The sequence below is a fragment of the Octopus bimaculoides genome, chromosome 2, assembly GCF_046866305.1.
Source record: "Octopus bimaculoides isolate indiv1 chromosome 2, ASM4686630v1, whole genome shotgun sequence".
Classification (NCBI taxonomy): domain Eukaryota; kingdom Metazoa; phylum Mollusca; class Cephalopoda; order Octopoda; family Octopodidae; genus Octopus; species Octopus bimaculoides.
The window spans coordinates 163,406,145-163,421,443 of NC_142929.1; the positions used below are offsets into that span (position 1 = coordinate 163,406,145).

The window sequence follows — 15,299 nt, forward strand, 5'->3', positions numbered from 1 at the left end:
CCCACGTAACAGGAACTGAGGGGGATATCGTGGAGCAGAGAAACTGTGGGTGATACAGATAATATAACATTATTTTTGAATTCTGCATGCAGAAACATACAAGATACAGGTATTCTTTTCCTTGGGACAAATTCTTTGTTGACCAGTGTTATTCTTATCGTAGTTTACAAATCCAAGCATGAAAACGTTGCTCAACTTTTGAGTTTTGGAGACAGACACCGCCTTCACATACACACACACACATGAATGCATAAATGTACATATAAACTTATATATGAATACATGCATCCACATGCACTTATATATTTAAAAAATAATAAAACCATGCAATCAAAGAAGAGACAAAAGAAACAGTAAGATGATACATGTTGATTTCATTAGGTATCTCCGTTTATTTAGAAACCTACAATGAACAGGTCAGACGCTAAACTCAAAATTTCACAGGGTACAACCTTAAAGTTGACACTGCTTCACTAAATGCAGAAAATTTCTGTCTCACTATTGGCTAAAAATATACAGTTTTTTCAATTTTTAAACCTCTGTCACTTTTTTCTCCAATTTTTGCCTCCACAACATTATACCTTCAAAGCAATGAAACTGGAAGGCCACATTATAATAGCCGATTTTCAGATTTTTTTCTGTTTTTTAAAAAATGCATATTTTGCGAATGAAAAGAAACTAGATCCAACTTAGCTATAATTTCACGAACAAAATGATGGCCAAAACTGAGTGATGTTTATGAAAGTTATTTCTTAAATATGTTAATAGTTATTATGCTAGAGAACCTATGCAGAGAACTACAATAGTTCCCCCATGTTGCTTACAATTTTAACAAGAAGTTTTAATATTTAATTATTATTATTATTATTATTAATACAGTATGTCATATCCGTGTGTGTGCGCACACGCGTGCACAGTGGAAACTGCTTATTGCAATCATTTGGAAAGAATAAATATTCATAATAATAATAATAATAATAATAATAATCAGTTGATAATCAATTTTGAATAAATGGTTTGGAACCTGCTAATAGTTAGATGCTTTCTACATGGTACCAACATATATATATATATATATATATATATATATATATATATATATATACATGTTCACACCCACAAATATACTGTGCAACTGTTAATCCAGACACGGTTTGTTCTCTCCACCTTTGTTCTTCCTCTCTCTTCATTTGTTTTCTCTCATTCCTTTCTGTAGATGAGCATAAGCCCAACACATCAAAGATTTTTTTCATTTCTCCTGAGCATCAAACTAATACAACTTGTTTGTTGTTCCCTCCCCTGTCACTAGCTTATGTTTTTTTGTCTTTTGTATAATTTTGAACCGCACACACATTCATTTGGATTTATTAACAAGAAGAAAAGAAGACTCATTATGTATATAGACTTTATTCATTGGTGATGCTGATTAAGAAGAACAGAGCTGAAAGTCTCAGAGTTAGGGCAGTGTTAGCCTCAGAGTTAGTCCTAGCTTTACACACTCCTAATCATCATCATCATTTACATCTGTTCTCGAAATAATATTTTGGGATTTTCTTGTTCTTAACTTATTTTTATATTTTGGAATTGGATATGTATCCTTATACATCCATGTATGATGTTTCAGGTAAGTTTTACTTACATTTTTAAATGATCAATAACTTGTTGACATACATATGCAATATAAATTTAATTTCCATTGATGTGTTTTCAAATTATTAAAACCTGTATACTTACTCATGTCATCACTTCATTATCATTATTACAGTCAATACTTGGTTATTGATACAAACGTTCTGATGTCACACACATACTTATCAATATTATCATTTTATGTCCGTTTTCTTTGCTGATATCACATTATCAACAGCAACAGTGGAATAAATAGTATTATTATGTAATTGTCTTTTATATTGTTTCTTTCTCCTCTTTTTCTTATTGTGAATGAGGCATCAAGTGTACAGGGTCAAATGACTATTGGTCAAGAACTATTTAGGAATTGCAGCAAGATTACTTGCATAGAATAAATTTTCACATTTGAATTGAAACATGTACTTATTTGTCAGCTAATAAATAACTCTTGGGAAACAGCTGATAACTGAGAGATGGATTTTAATATAGAATACTGGCATCTTTTCAACAGGAACTTTTTGATTTTTTTTTTATGTACACACCTTTGTAAAAATTGTTTTCCGTTCCATATATTTCTTCACAACTGCAGAAGTAAAAGGTAAAATAAATTTTGCTTGAAATTGAACTCAGAACTATGTAAGATAAAATGTCACTTAAATCTGAGCTCAGTAGTATGAGGTTTCTTCACTGTTATATTGGGTCACAAATCATTGTTTTTTATGTAACGGTTCCCTTCTGAATGACGGCCAAAATATATGTATCGACTTTTACCATATCGCACTGGAAATAAAAAAAAAATTTCATTTAACTTGGATTATCTGAAAAAATAGGATTAGTGCTAGATAAATTGGGTTATCTGGAAAGTGTGAGTATTATTTAGGGTTTATCAGTCTAGATCAGTGGTTCTCAAATGGGGTCCGTATGGCCCTTGGGGATCTGTATAAGATTTTGCTTTAAGATTTATCTGCAAAAAATTAGTTATACTTCTGCTATATACACAAAATATTAAATAAATTTTTATACTATTTCTAATATTTAATTATAAAAGCATAATAAGGTTTTTTAAACATCAAATGGTTGGGAAGGTCTGTCCAAGTAAAATAGGACTCAAAGGGGTCCATTGGTAAAAAATGGTTGAGAAACAATTAGTCTTTTCCAGGTGGTGCTATTGAGTTAGTCATAGCCTGGGCTGATAATGACCGAAACCAAATCTAAGTTATCTAAGTTAGATAGTAATACGAATAGAGTTAGTGTTGTTTTCAAACAACTGGATCTGTATGCAATGCACAAATATCAGGATACTAGCTTTGTGTTTTCTTTCCACAAATATTAGTATACTAATTGTGTACAAATATATACACAAGTAACGCTATACTAGCCCTCTGGGTACTTGGTGTGACTAAGCGTTTGGTTATGTCTCTTTATATTCTACATAAACAACCTTGACACTTCCAGCAACATAAACAATCCTATATTTTTGATATCACAATTCACTCCCCTCAATTAAGTTTGATATCAACCCGTCTGGGACCACTCCTGGTTCTAGGATATAAACTTTCAGTTTTAAAGACAACTAAATTTAAAACATTACATTTAATTTATATTCTAAACACCGGCTTAGTAACAACAAAGTTATTTTACCAAATTCATTATTTTGAAGTTAATTGAAGCTTCAATGACTGACAACTGACTTAGTAAACACACACAAAATTATTAACCATCGTACCAACAACCACCTTGAACACCTTTTTGAGCTCCATGTGTCTAACACGTGGGCATGCCTACAAAGTCAAAAAACAGCTCCCATGACTTTTGGAAATGTCTTTTCACACTCAAGAGTTGCCGAAGCATGGAACAAACTACTTGCATCAGTTGTTAGTTGCCGAGACATTGCATCCTTTAAAACCTCCATGCTCCTTGAAATTCGCCAACACTACACTTGATATCCCCCACTCCATATGCATGCACACATGTATACCATGACTCTTACACTGTTCACTTTTCTGACTTTTGTACATAATTCTGTGTACTGTACATGAACCTTTGAATAGTTGTAGTGCATCTGAGCACTATACACAATAATTTCATTCTTATTATTAAAGGTACAGTATTTCAACGAAAGCAGTTCTGGTGATATCCCAGTCATGCAGAAGTTACCACATATACACAATTAGCAAGAGATATAAGGTGTAATTCCCATCAGAATTTTTTTTTTTGTGACTCAATAGCTATGCGGTTAACATGCTGGATTACTGTACACAAGCTTCTAAGTTCAAACTTAGCTACAACCACCGAATTATGTATGTGAGTAAGTATGTGAGTGAAATTTAAAGAATTCAGTATCTAGGGACTCCAGTGTTTACCATACTGGCTGTATAATATTTTTTACTTCAATTACTTGTTTTCCTCTTATATTTCAACCTGTCCATGTTGAGTAGGGACAAATTTCTCTATAAGATAACATATTCACTTTGTTACTGCTGTTGTTTTAGTAGTTTTTACTTATAATTTGTACTCTGTGTGTGTGTGAGAGAGAGAGAGAGAGAGAGAGAGAGAGAGAGAGAGAGAGAGAGAGAGAGAGAGAGAGAGAGAGAGAGAGAGAGAGAGAGAGAGAGAGAGAGAGAGAATGTGTTGAAAGTGTGTGTGAACAAGAGTATGTCTTTCAGATACACTGTGCATTAGAGAGAAAGTGAGTGTGTGTGTGTTTACATGTTAGAGATAGAGTGTGTTTGAGAAAATACCAAAAAGAGAGAGATACTGTAAGTTTGGTGGAGAAGGGAAAGAGAATGTACGTTTGGGAGTTTCATACTACTTTCAGAAATGAGATACAAAAATTAGATAAATCAAGTAAACTTACCATTTTTGCCATGTTTAGAGTCAGGAAGTGGAGTAAATCTGGACTCTATATATTTTTCATGACTCTGAGTTAAAAACATTTTATCATGATAATGATGATAATAATAATAATAATAATAATAATAATAATAACAATAATAATAACAATAATAATAAAAATGATAATAATAAAAATGATAATAATAGTAAACAACATTCGAAAACATTCAACCTATTGATAAAGACATCTCTGAACATGATGTTGATGGAGGCAACTTAGAACTTGAAGTAGTAGACGGCCGAAATGAAAGTGAAGTAACAGGATATAGGAATGAACCTGAGGCTGCAATGGCTGACACAGTCACCAAAGCCAATAGAGAGAAAATACTTGAGGCAAACAACGATATCCTGAGAGAGCTAGGCATCTCTAAACATCTAGAAATGAATGAGAGAGATCAACTACCAATGTTTCAGAAGACCAAACCAAATCACTATGATCAAAATATATTACTATGCCCTGAAGCAACTTCTCCTTGAAACTAAGACAGATTTTAACCTCATTAAACCATCTTATATAGTCAACAGCTATTGCTGCCACAAAGAAAATAGGCCACAAAAAAGCACAAACACCCAAGGTGGAAAGAGCGCTTAAATAAGGAAATCGAGAGTTTCCGACAGGAATTATCTATCTTAGATGAACTCTCCAAAAGAAATAGTGTAAAAACAAGAAGGGCTAGAAAGATAAAGCAAAAATACAATCTGACAAACAAGAATGAAGTCCTGAGAGCAAAAGAGGTGGTTAAGCAAAAAATGCAGGTTAAAAAATGCAAGTATGAAAAGAGAAACAAATTTTACAGGCAAAATAAGATATTTAAAACTGATGCCAAGAAATTCTACTGAAAGTTAGGGAAACAGTCCAAATTAAAAGACCAGCCAGATATGAAAGATGTAGTGACATTTTGGAAAAGCATATGGAATGATAGAAGGGAATTCAACAAGGAAGCTGACTGGGTAGGGAGAGAAGAAGAAAGAATGGCTGAGATTGAAGAAGAGATGGAACAATATTACAATGTAGAAACTAACAAGATCTATCTAAAACTCATAAGTGGAAGTTTCCTGGACATGATAAAATGCAAAACTTCTGGCTTAACAACCTCTCATCATTACACTGTCAGTTAATGGAATGTTTCTCTAATGTCATCAGAAACCCCTAAAAGACTCTAAGCTGGCTAACATTAGGGATAACATACCTACTCCCTAAAACAAGTGACACAAGAAACCCCCAAAACCACAGGACAATCACTTGTTTGACCACCATGTACAAAACACTTATATCCATCCTCACTAAAAGGATGTATCAATTTCTCGATGCAAACAACATCCTTCCCCTTGAACAAAAAGGGTGCAAAAGAAACTCATACAACTGCAAAGACCAACTATTAATAAACTGTATAATACTCAAAAATTGCTCATTCAAAAAATGAAATCATATTACAGCATGGATTGACTATTGTAAGGCATTTGACAGTATCCCACATAGCTGGATCTTAAAGGCACTAAATATATACAAGATTTCTCCTTTCATAAAAGGTTTATTGGACTGTGGGATACAAAATTGTTTCACAACCACAAAAAAGGTTCACGTGTATCAGAGAACATCAAAATAGACCATGGAATATTCCATGAAAGTTTACTCTCTCCTCTCCTCTTGTCTTTCCTTCATTCCCTTGTACCATGAGCTGAATAGAACAAATCATGGTTACAAAAATGTTTGTCAAGATCATCTCACACTTGCTCTACATGGATGATCTGAAACTATATGCAAACGATGACAAGGATCTGAAAGGGCTACTAGTAACTGAAAAAATTCAGTGATGACATAAATATGAAATCTGACCTTGACAAGTGTGCTTGTTCAAACTTGGTAAACTGACAGCTAATACCATAACCCAACTTGATCATGATACAGCTATCAAAGACCTGGATCAAGAAGGTTTTTATAAGTATCTTGAGGTACACGAAGGGAAAGAGATTCAACATGGATCAATAAAAGAGATCAGGAAAGAATATGTCAGAATGGTCCTCGATACTGAGCTGAACTCCCAGAATAGAATTGCAGCTATAAACTCCCTGGCAGTACCAGTTGTCCAGTATAGCCTTAATGTCATCAACTGAAATCTGAGTGAACTCCAGCATATGAACATAAAAGCCAGGAAACTGCTGATACTAAACAGAATGCATCACTCAAAATCAGACATCCAAGGCTCTATTTCCCATGAAAGGAAGGCAGTAGAGGCCTAATTCAAGTTGAAACATCCTATAAAACAACTACAATAGGACTCCAATTGTACATCCAAAGTAACACAGACTGGATGATACAGCTGGTAAGGCAACATGAACAGAGTAAGAAACTCTACTTAATCTCAAAGGAGACATAAATATAGATGAAAGCTTAACCTCCCTGATTATGATGATAAGGAGGACACACCATCCACTAAGACAGCAAAAAGGTGTAAAACAAAAGCCAGGCAGGAAAATTTGAAGGTAATATTGAGAATGTGGCAAAAAAAAAAAAACATTGCATGGGTAATACCCCAAATGAGCTGGGGAAGCTAATGTAGATATGAGAAGAACTGGAAAGTGCTGGTTTGAAAGCCGAAATAGAAACATTTATCCTAGCGGCACAAGATCAAAGTCTTCTCACTCAGAACTATCAAGCTAATGTCACACACAATGAGGTAGACACAAAGTGTAGACTCTGCAATGATAAACTTGAGAGTATTGACCACACTGTTGCTGGTTGCTCAGTCCTTGCCCCTACAGAATATAAAACTAGGCATGATTGAGTTGGCCAATACTTTCACTGGAGCGTATGCTGTCATAATGATATCCCACACCCTAAGAAATGGTACAAACACCAGCCAGAGACGGTCACTGAGGGAGAGAATGTTACCATCAATACACATTAATACACATTATAAAAGGAAAAAAACAAAAACAAACTAATGTCATTTTCATATTTTCATAAAAAAAAAACATCACCAAACATGAATAATGTACAAAGTACAGTCAACTGTCATAGTTGCAAGCAAGAATGGCTTGGTAAATGTATCATGCTTTTTCTAATTGTTCTAGATGTTTATGTAGTTGTAAGCAAATTTGACCCAGTGGCACATCCAGGATGTAAGAGCTGGACGGAGAGAGAGATCTGCACCAACACTTGACTGGTGCTCATTAATGCTGAGTAGACTGGAGCAACGTGAAGTGCCTTGCTCAATGATGCAACAAGCCACTGAATCTGGATCTTATGATCATGAGCTGAACATGCCTAATATTAAGAACACATGCACTCACAGCGTAGGTGTAAACATTAAAAAAATGTTTCATCTCTGAGGATGACATTAATAGACCAAAAATCTTATCTTATCAATAAATACCCATTCGAGTGATTGAGCTGTGTGTTTGTGTGTGTGTGTGTGTGTGTGTGTGTGTGCGTGCGTGCGTGCGCGCGCGCATGTGTGTGTGTGTGTGATTTTACTGATGAGTACAGTTGATTAAAAGGTTGACTGGAATGCTTTAAAGTTTTAGAAAGAAAGAAAGAAAAAAGAAGGTAATAAAGGTAGAATACAGAACAAAACTCTACCTTGCTCTCAATTGGTCTGGCTACTTTCATATACTGCCCAATTCGTAAAGCTTCTTTCACTTCATCATCCTTTATTGGGGTTGAATCGAGGAATTTGAGAGTTTTTAATTCATAAATTACATAATACCTGGGAAAGAAAAACAATATTTTCATCATCTATATATATAAAAATGAGAATGTGTGTCTGTCTGTCTGTCTGTGTGAATCCCTAAAACTCGAGAACTACGCAACCAATTTCATTCAAATTTTACACATGCCTTACTTAGGGTTCCAGTTGTGTTTTAGTCAAAAATTTTAACTTCTTGCAGAGTTCGAGCCCACAGCAACATAATATCTCCTCCACTATTTAAGTATTACGTGTCAAAAGTGAAACAAAAACACTCATGTCAAATACTTTCACTTTAAAAATGAAACTATTCTAACTGAAACAATCACATTTCGATACTGTAATGACAGATACTTTCAGAGAAAGAGAGAAAGAGAGAGGGAAAGAGAGAAAGAGAGAGAGAGAGAGATGTATATGTATACATATAGATGTATATGTACACGTTATTCCACTAACTGAAACAATCACATTTCGATACTGTAATGACAGATACTTTCAGAGAGAGAGAAAGAGAGAAAGAGAGAAAGAGAGATGTATATGTATACATATACGTATATGCATAGATATATATATATATATATATAGATATAAATCTATATGCATACATGTATATGTATACACATGTGTAGATGTATATATATATATATATATATATATATAGATGTACATGTAATATGTACACATATATACATATATATACATGCATACAGATATCTATACATATATACACCCATCACACACAAACACATGCACACAAACACACACATTAGTCATTTGTTTTCTTATCCAAAACTACGTCAAAAGTACAGAATGGATCTTTATGAAATTTGGAAATTATATTCTATGTATAACGGCCATAACTCCCATGAAAATTCATATATTTTTGATGTTGATGAAATTTTAACCCGAACATAACAGATGAGCATTATTTGTAATTCAACAGTACAACAGTGTAAGACTACCCTTTCAGATATACTTACATTGTGATTTCTGCAATGTGGTGCATAAATTGTCAAGTAAATGAGACGCATCTTTGCCTCCACTGATTCACTTGCAAAGTGTTGAGTAAAATTATTTCGTTGCAGACCTCCTTTGGGTCTTTTTATTATCACTACGACACACATAGTCCCCAGTTGGTAACATTGATTTCAAGGCCCTCCTAGATGAGAGACTGGCATTCCACTTAATGTTCTATGTTCCATGCTGGCATGGATTGGAGAGTTATTAATGTAGAAATATGGTATCGTAGCTACTAACAGTTGAGGGTTGCGTAGTCTAGACAGCGTTTTTAGATTTCATTATTCTCTTTAACCCGGGCAAAGCTGGGTATTTCTGCTAGTTATATAATAAAATATGAAACAAAGTCCATTAACTGTCCAAACAGCTCAATAGATGTTGCTGTAGGTTTATTCACATCCACCACTTTTTCCTCCATACAACTACCCTCTCCCTCTGATTACTCTGTTTCACCATCACATACTTGTTCCCTTGCACAACTAACTCATCCTGGTCTTTCTATCATCACTTCCTCTCTCTCTTTCTTTGCTATTCATCTTCTTGGTCATATTGCCTTGAGCAAACAGACATACCATTTAGTAGTGAGGACATTTAGTCATAAGAAGTACAAGGCAGCAACATTAGTACTGGTGCCACAATATGATGCACTCAGTACACTGCAAAGTGATTGGTAATTGAACAGAGACAGACTGAGCAGAGACAATATAGTATAAAGAAGACTCATTAATCTTGTTGAGGACATGGCAAGCTCTTTAATGCTAGTCCCTTAATAAAATGCATCAAGTAGACTCTGTAAAGTAGTTGGTGTTATGAAGGGTATCTAGCCATAGAAACTAATCCAAAAATGAGATGTAGATGTGGTCAACTGATCTGTATATAATTTGTCCAATCTATGCTAGCATAAAATGATAATAAAATGTACATATATAGGTGTAAGTGTGGTTGTGTGGTTCTGAATGAAGCTTGCTTCACAATCATGTGGTTTTGGGGTTGTCCCATTGGGTGGCACCTTGTGCAGGTATCTTTTACTATAGTTTTGGGTTGACCAAAGCCTGGTGAGTGGATTTGGTAGATGGAAATTGAAAGAAGTGCAGTGTGTGTGTGTGCGTGTGTGTGTGTGTGTGCGTGTGTGTGTATTTGCATGTATCCTTGTCTAGACATCATGTGATGGTTGTAAATGAATATCATCATCATACAAGTGAAGTTGTCCATTTTCAGTCTTCTGTGAAAAACAAGCAGAATATTACCTTGCTTGGAAATATGTGATGGTTAGCAACAGGAAGAGCATCTGGCTGTAGAAAATCTGCCTTAAAATAATTTGTCTGACTCATGCAAGCATGGGAAAGTGGACATTAAATGATGATGAGGATGTTGATATATATATATATATATATATATATATATATATATATACTAGTATATATATTTGGGTCTACTTGGGCCACATTTTAAAGATGAGGAATTTTGCCCAAGAGGCCATGCCTTTCAATTTATCAAACTCAAAGTTGTCATGCAAACTCCCCACCATTTTTAACATAGGTGTGCAAATTTTCAGGTCAATCTGACCACATTTACTAACACTTTTGCCTGCACAACTGCTTGTGAGACAATGTCCACCCTTTTCACAAATATATATATATATATATATATATATATATATATATATATATATATATATATATATATCTTTCATCACTTATCTCTTACTTGTTTCAGTCATTAGACTGTGACCATGTTGGGGTACCTCTTGAAGAATTATAGTAGAATGAACCAATCCCAGTACTTACTAAACCTGGAACCATGTGGTTGGGAAGCAAACGGCTTACCACACAGTCATGCTTACATCTATACAGACACACATATATTCATATCTGTACATATATAACCCTCAATACTATTCATCATAATATTATTGTAAGTGCATTATATTTCAAATACAATACTTAGAATTGTTGGAATGACAACAGTATTATACTACCAAATCAAACACATATACACATGATGAGAATGTTAGGCAAGTTCAGCGACCTGTTATATTTCTCTATTGTCTTACCTATTGAAATGCAACCACACAACACAAACACACACATACATATATAATTATAGTTTTGGAGGAAAATTGTTTTATAACTGTGTGGGTATGTAACAATAAAACTATATGAAACATCATGTATATGCAGACATACCTGCATATACATACACCCTCATCATATGACCATACATACACACATATGACTACACACAAACACATGCCCACATAGATGATTATACCATAAACTACTATGAGAGCCTTTATGCAGGTGCTCAACATGCTAGAAATAGAAGCTAAATTATTTCCTACTGTCTTGAAAAAGAGGATAGAATGAATAATATGAACCTATATGCACACTTCCTGCAAAAATAGATGGAATAGTCATAACTGGAATGCCATTGATCCTAGGTCTGCTTAGTCAGGTTAAATAACAACAACAAAAACATGCTTACACCACACATTCTAACATGAATCCATACATATGACTTTATAGATACATAAGCACACATGCACATACACACACACACATAGCTGTAATAAAATTATTTCCCTATTGTGTGTTTGAAACACAGTTGTCTCCTCAGTCAATAAAAGCAGGAGCCATTCTTAAGGTTGGTTGTCAAAAATCACTGCACTGCTGTCAACTACAGTATTTTTCTGCTCATCACAGTTTCCATAATCAACAGTAAACCTATGGTCAAGTGATTAGCCCTGATTAGCTCTGATCATTGGTAGGGCTTAATTTCCTGAGCAGACTTTGAACTCAAAATGCAAAGAATCAGAGCAGACACTTCAGGACATTTCATTAAATGCTCTGACAATTCTGCCAATCTTCTGCTCTTGATTGGCAATTTATCAGCCCTGGATTGTTGAAAAGCAAAGCTGATCTCAGCAGGATTTGAACCTGGAGCCCTGAAAGCCGGAACGAATACTGATAGCTCAAATAAATCTGTCAGCTTGATTGACGTATGCTGGAAATAAATGGGTAAGGAATACCAGAAAGTGAAGAATCTGGAGAAGAAGGATTAGACAAAGTGATTAATGGGTGAAGCATTAATCAATTTTCATCAATCAAACAACCAAATTCTCTCAGAAGAATAAATAAAGAAGCAGTTGTTGTTTAAACTCCAGGTTAGCTCTGATCAAGCAGACCTGTGATCAAAAATGTTCAAACCATGATCATCCCATATTATGCTCAGTATAATGCATCAAGGTCAACATTATCTAACACATCCTTCCTTTCTGAAGATAGATATGGTTTCAGAGGGACATGACTGCGACTTTTATCAGAGGGGAACAACCACAGTCATTATATTTGGTCTTGGCGGCAAAATTAAATTAAAAAAAAAAAAAAACTGAACTTACCTATAACGTTGGTAATCTCCATCATCTTTTTCTTTGTCTGATAGTTGGTTAGGACAGGCATTGTTTCCAAGAAGACTGAGGTATTTTAAGTTAGTGTAAGATGCTTTTAATTTTAAAAGAAAACTTTCTAAATCAGAAATCTAGTTGAAGTTAAGGAAATTTTACAAAAAGGTGGCCCCATATAATATTAGGTAAGTGAAGATTAACATAGAGTAGTGAAATCATAATAAATTTTAGTGAACTGAAAATCATTAATATTGATGATAATTATTGTTAAGAGGGGAAAGGGAAAGAACTCTGAGATTTAAATTTATTAGAAATTAATTGGAAGTATTGGCCTCCGTAGGATTTTCGAGCGAGATCATTGCCAGTGCCCCTGGACTGGCTTGTGCGGATGGCACATAAAAGACACCATTTCGAGCGTGGCCGTTGCCAGTATCGCCTGACTGGCCTTCGTGCAGGTGACACGTAAAAGCACCTACTACACTCTCTGAGTGGTTGGCGTTAGGAAGGGCATCCAGCTGTAGAAACTCTGCCAAATTTAGATTGGAGCCTGGTGTTGCCATCCGGTTTCACCAGTCCTCAGTCAAATCGTCCAACCCATGCTAGCATGGAAAGCGGACGTTAAATGATGATGATGATGATGATGACAGTTGTGAGTGATTCTTACCTTTACTAGTTATGGTGGCAAATTTGGACAAATTTCAATCTTATTAACAAGTCCTTAACAAGTCTAATATGTAACTACTAGATTTTAGAATGATTTTGAGAGGATGTGATACCTTTGAATGAAAATTATTTAAAGATTAGTCAATTCAAAATAATGACGCTCTCAAGGAATGCTTCAAATGATATATATTTGCTGTATCACTAGACACACTAATATACACTCTGTGTGTGTACAGGATAATTCACATATTACTATTAATATCATTATATTAATGATATTAATATCATTAATATCATATTTGTTTCTTAAAGGAGTGAGCTGGTAGAATCATTAGCACACTGGACAAAATGTTTAGCAGTATTTCATTGGTCTTTACATTCAAATTCTGCTGAGGTTGACTTTGCCTTTCAGGGTTGATAAATTAAATACCAGTCAAACATTGGGGGTCAATGTAATTGACTTACCCCTTTCTTCAAATTGCTGGACTTGTGTTAAAATTTGAAACTATTTTGTATTAGTTTCTTAATATATATTATTATTGTTACTATTCATAATAAGGTGGTGAGCTGGCAAAATCGTTAGCACAACAGGCGAAATGCTTAGCAGTATTTCGACTGACACTACGTTCTGAGTTAAAATTCTGCCGAGGTCAACTTTGCCTTTCATCCTCTTGGGGTCGATAAACTAAGTACCAGTTACACACTGGAGGTTGATGTAGTCAACTATCCTCCTCCCCCAAATTTCAGGCTTTGTGCCTATAGTAGAAAGGATTATTACTATTCATAATAGTTGTTTTGATGCAAGCATTCTGTAGTATAATTAGTTATGCAATCACTGGCCAAGAGACAGATATGCTATTTAAGTTCTGTTAGTAGGTATTTCTCTTTTATTATGAACCATTACCAGAGCATCTTTGTGGTTGTTCAGCCTGCTTAAATATATCATTCAAAATCTCACAAAACTTAAAAAATAGAAGGATACATTGGATAATGTAGTTTTCAATAAACACTAAGTTAGCATGATCATGACTGGAATATCTTTCATTATTGGTATGCTCAGTTAGAGCCAATATGAAGCTATACCACAAAGTCAGCAACATCTGCTGTATCTTATTATCTGGAATTGTTTGGGTCATTGTAATATCATTTATTTATACACACACACATATATAAAAGTCTTAATCTAGAATTGTGTAAGCTTCCAGTTTTCATATTCTAGACATCTCTATTTCTAAGTTCTTATTAGATAGTTTCTAGGCGCAAGAGTGGCTGTGTGATAAGTAGCTTGCTTACCTACCACATGGTTCCGGGTTCAGTCCCACTGCGTGGCACTTTGGGCAAGTGCCTTTTACTATAGCCTCGGGCCAACCAAAGCCTTGTGAGTGGATTTGGTAGACGGAAACTGAAAGAAGACCGTCGTATATATGTATATGTATATATATATGTGTGTGTGTTTGTGAGTGTGTGTTTGTCCCCCCAACATCACTTGACAACCGATGCTGGTGTGTTTACGTCCCCGTAACTTAGCGGTTCGGCAAAAGAGACCGATAGAATAAGTACTAGGCTTACAAAGAATAAGTCCTGGGGTCGATTTGCTCGACTAAAGGCGGTACTCTAGCATGGCCACAGTCAAATGACTGAAACAAGTAAAATAATAAGAGTAAATAACTCTTTCAGAGTTATAAAATCAAAACTTAATAGCAGACACTTTTTATTATTTATGGTCCTTAACAATAATAGTAGGACATTTTGTAATTACCATTCCAACAGTGTCTACAAACATGTTCATTATCATTGCCAACATGTCATTATCGGACATTGTTTGTGTTATATGTTTGAACTACCTGTTTCAACTGCTTAATTTTATGTTTCTAGTTCAGTTTCCAATTTACTTACATATCTACAAACTTTGTTGCAATCTTAGCAAAAACTAATTTTTGTTTTGCTAAGACAATATAATCAATTGTTCCTTTATTGCTTTAAAATATCATTTTACATAGCTT

At 34.6% G+C, this 15,299-nt stretch overlaps 1 protein-coding gene across 1 annotated transcript in view; it reads right to left on the minus strand.

Moving 5' to 3' along the window:
* Positions 1–1,391: 1,391 nt before the first annotated feature.
* LOC106871723 (leucine-rich melanocyte differentiation-associated protein) overlaps positions 1,392–15,299 on the minus strand; it is a 40,963-nt gene continuing 27,055 nt past the window's right edge. The window contains exons 4-7 of the mRNA XM_089347994.1: positions 12,628–12,767; positions 8,108–8,234; positions 4,487–4,550; positions 1,392–2,409 (exon numbers count right to left, since the gene is read on the minus strand). Of these exons, the coding sequence (XP_089204120.1) occupies positions 2,330–2,409; positions 4,487–4,550; positions 8,108–8,234; positions 12,628–12,767 (411 nt within the window). The 3' untranslated portion in view covers positions 1,392–2,329. The remainder of the gene's footprint in view (positions 2,410–4,486; positions 4,551–8,107; positions 8,235–12,627; positions 12,768–15,299) is intronic.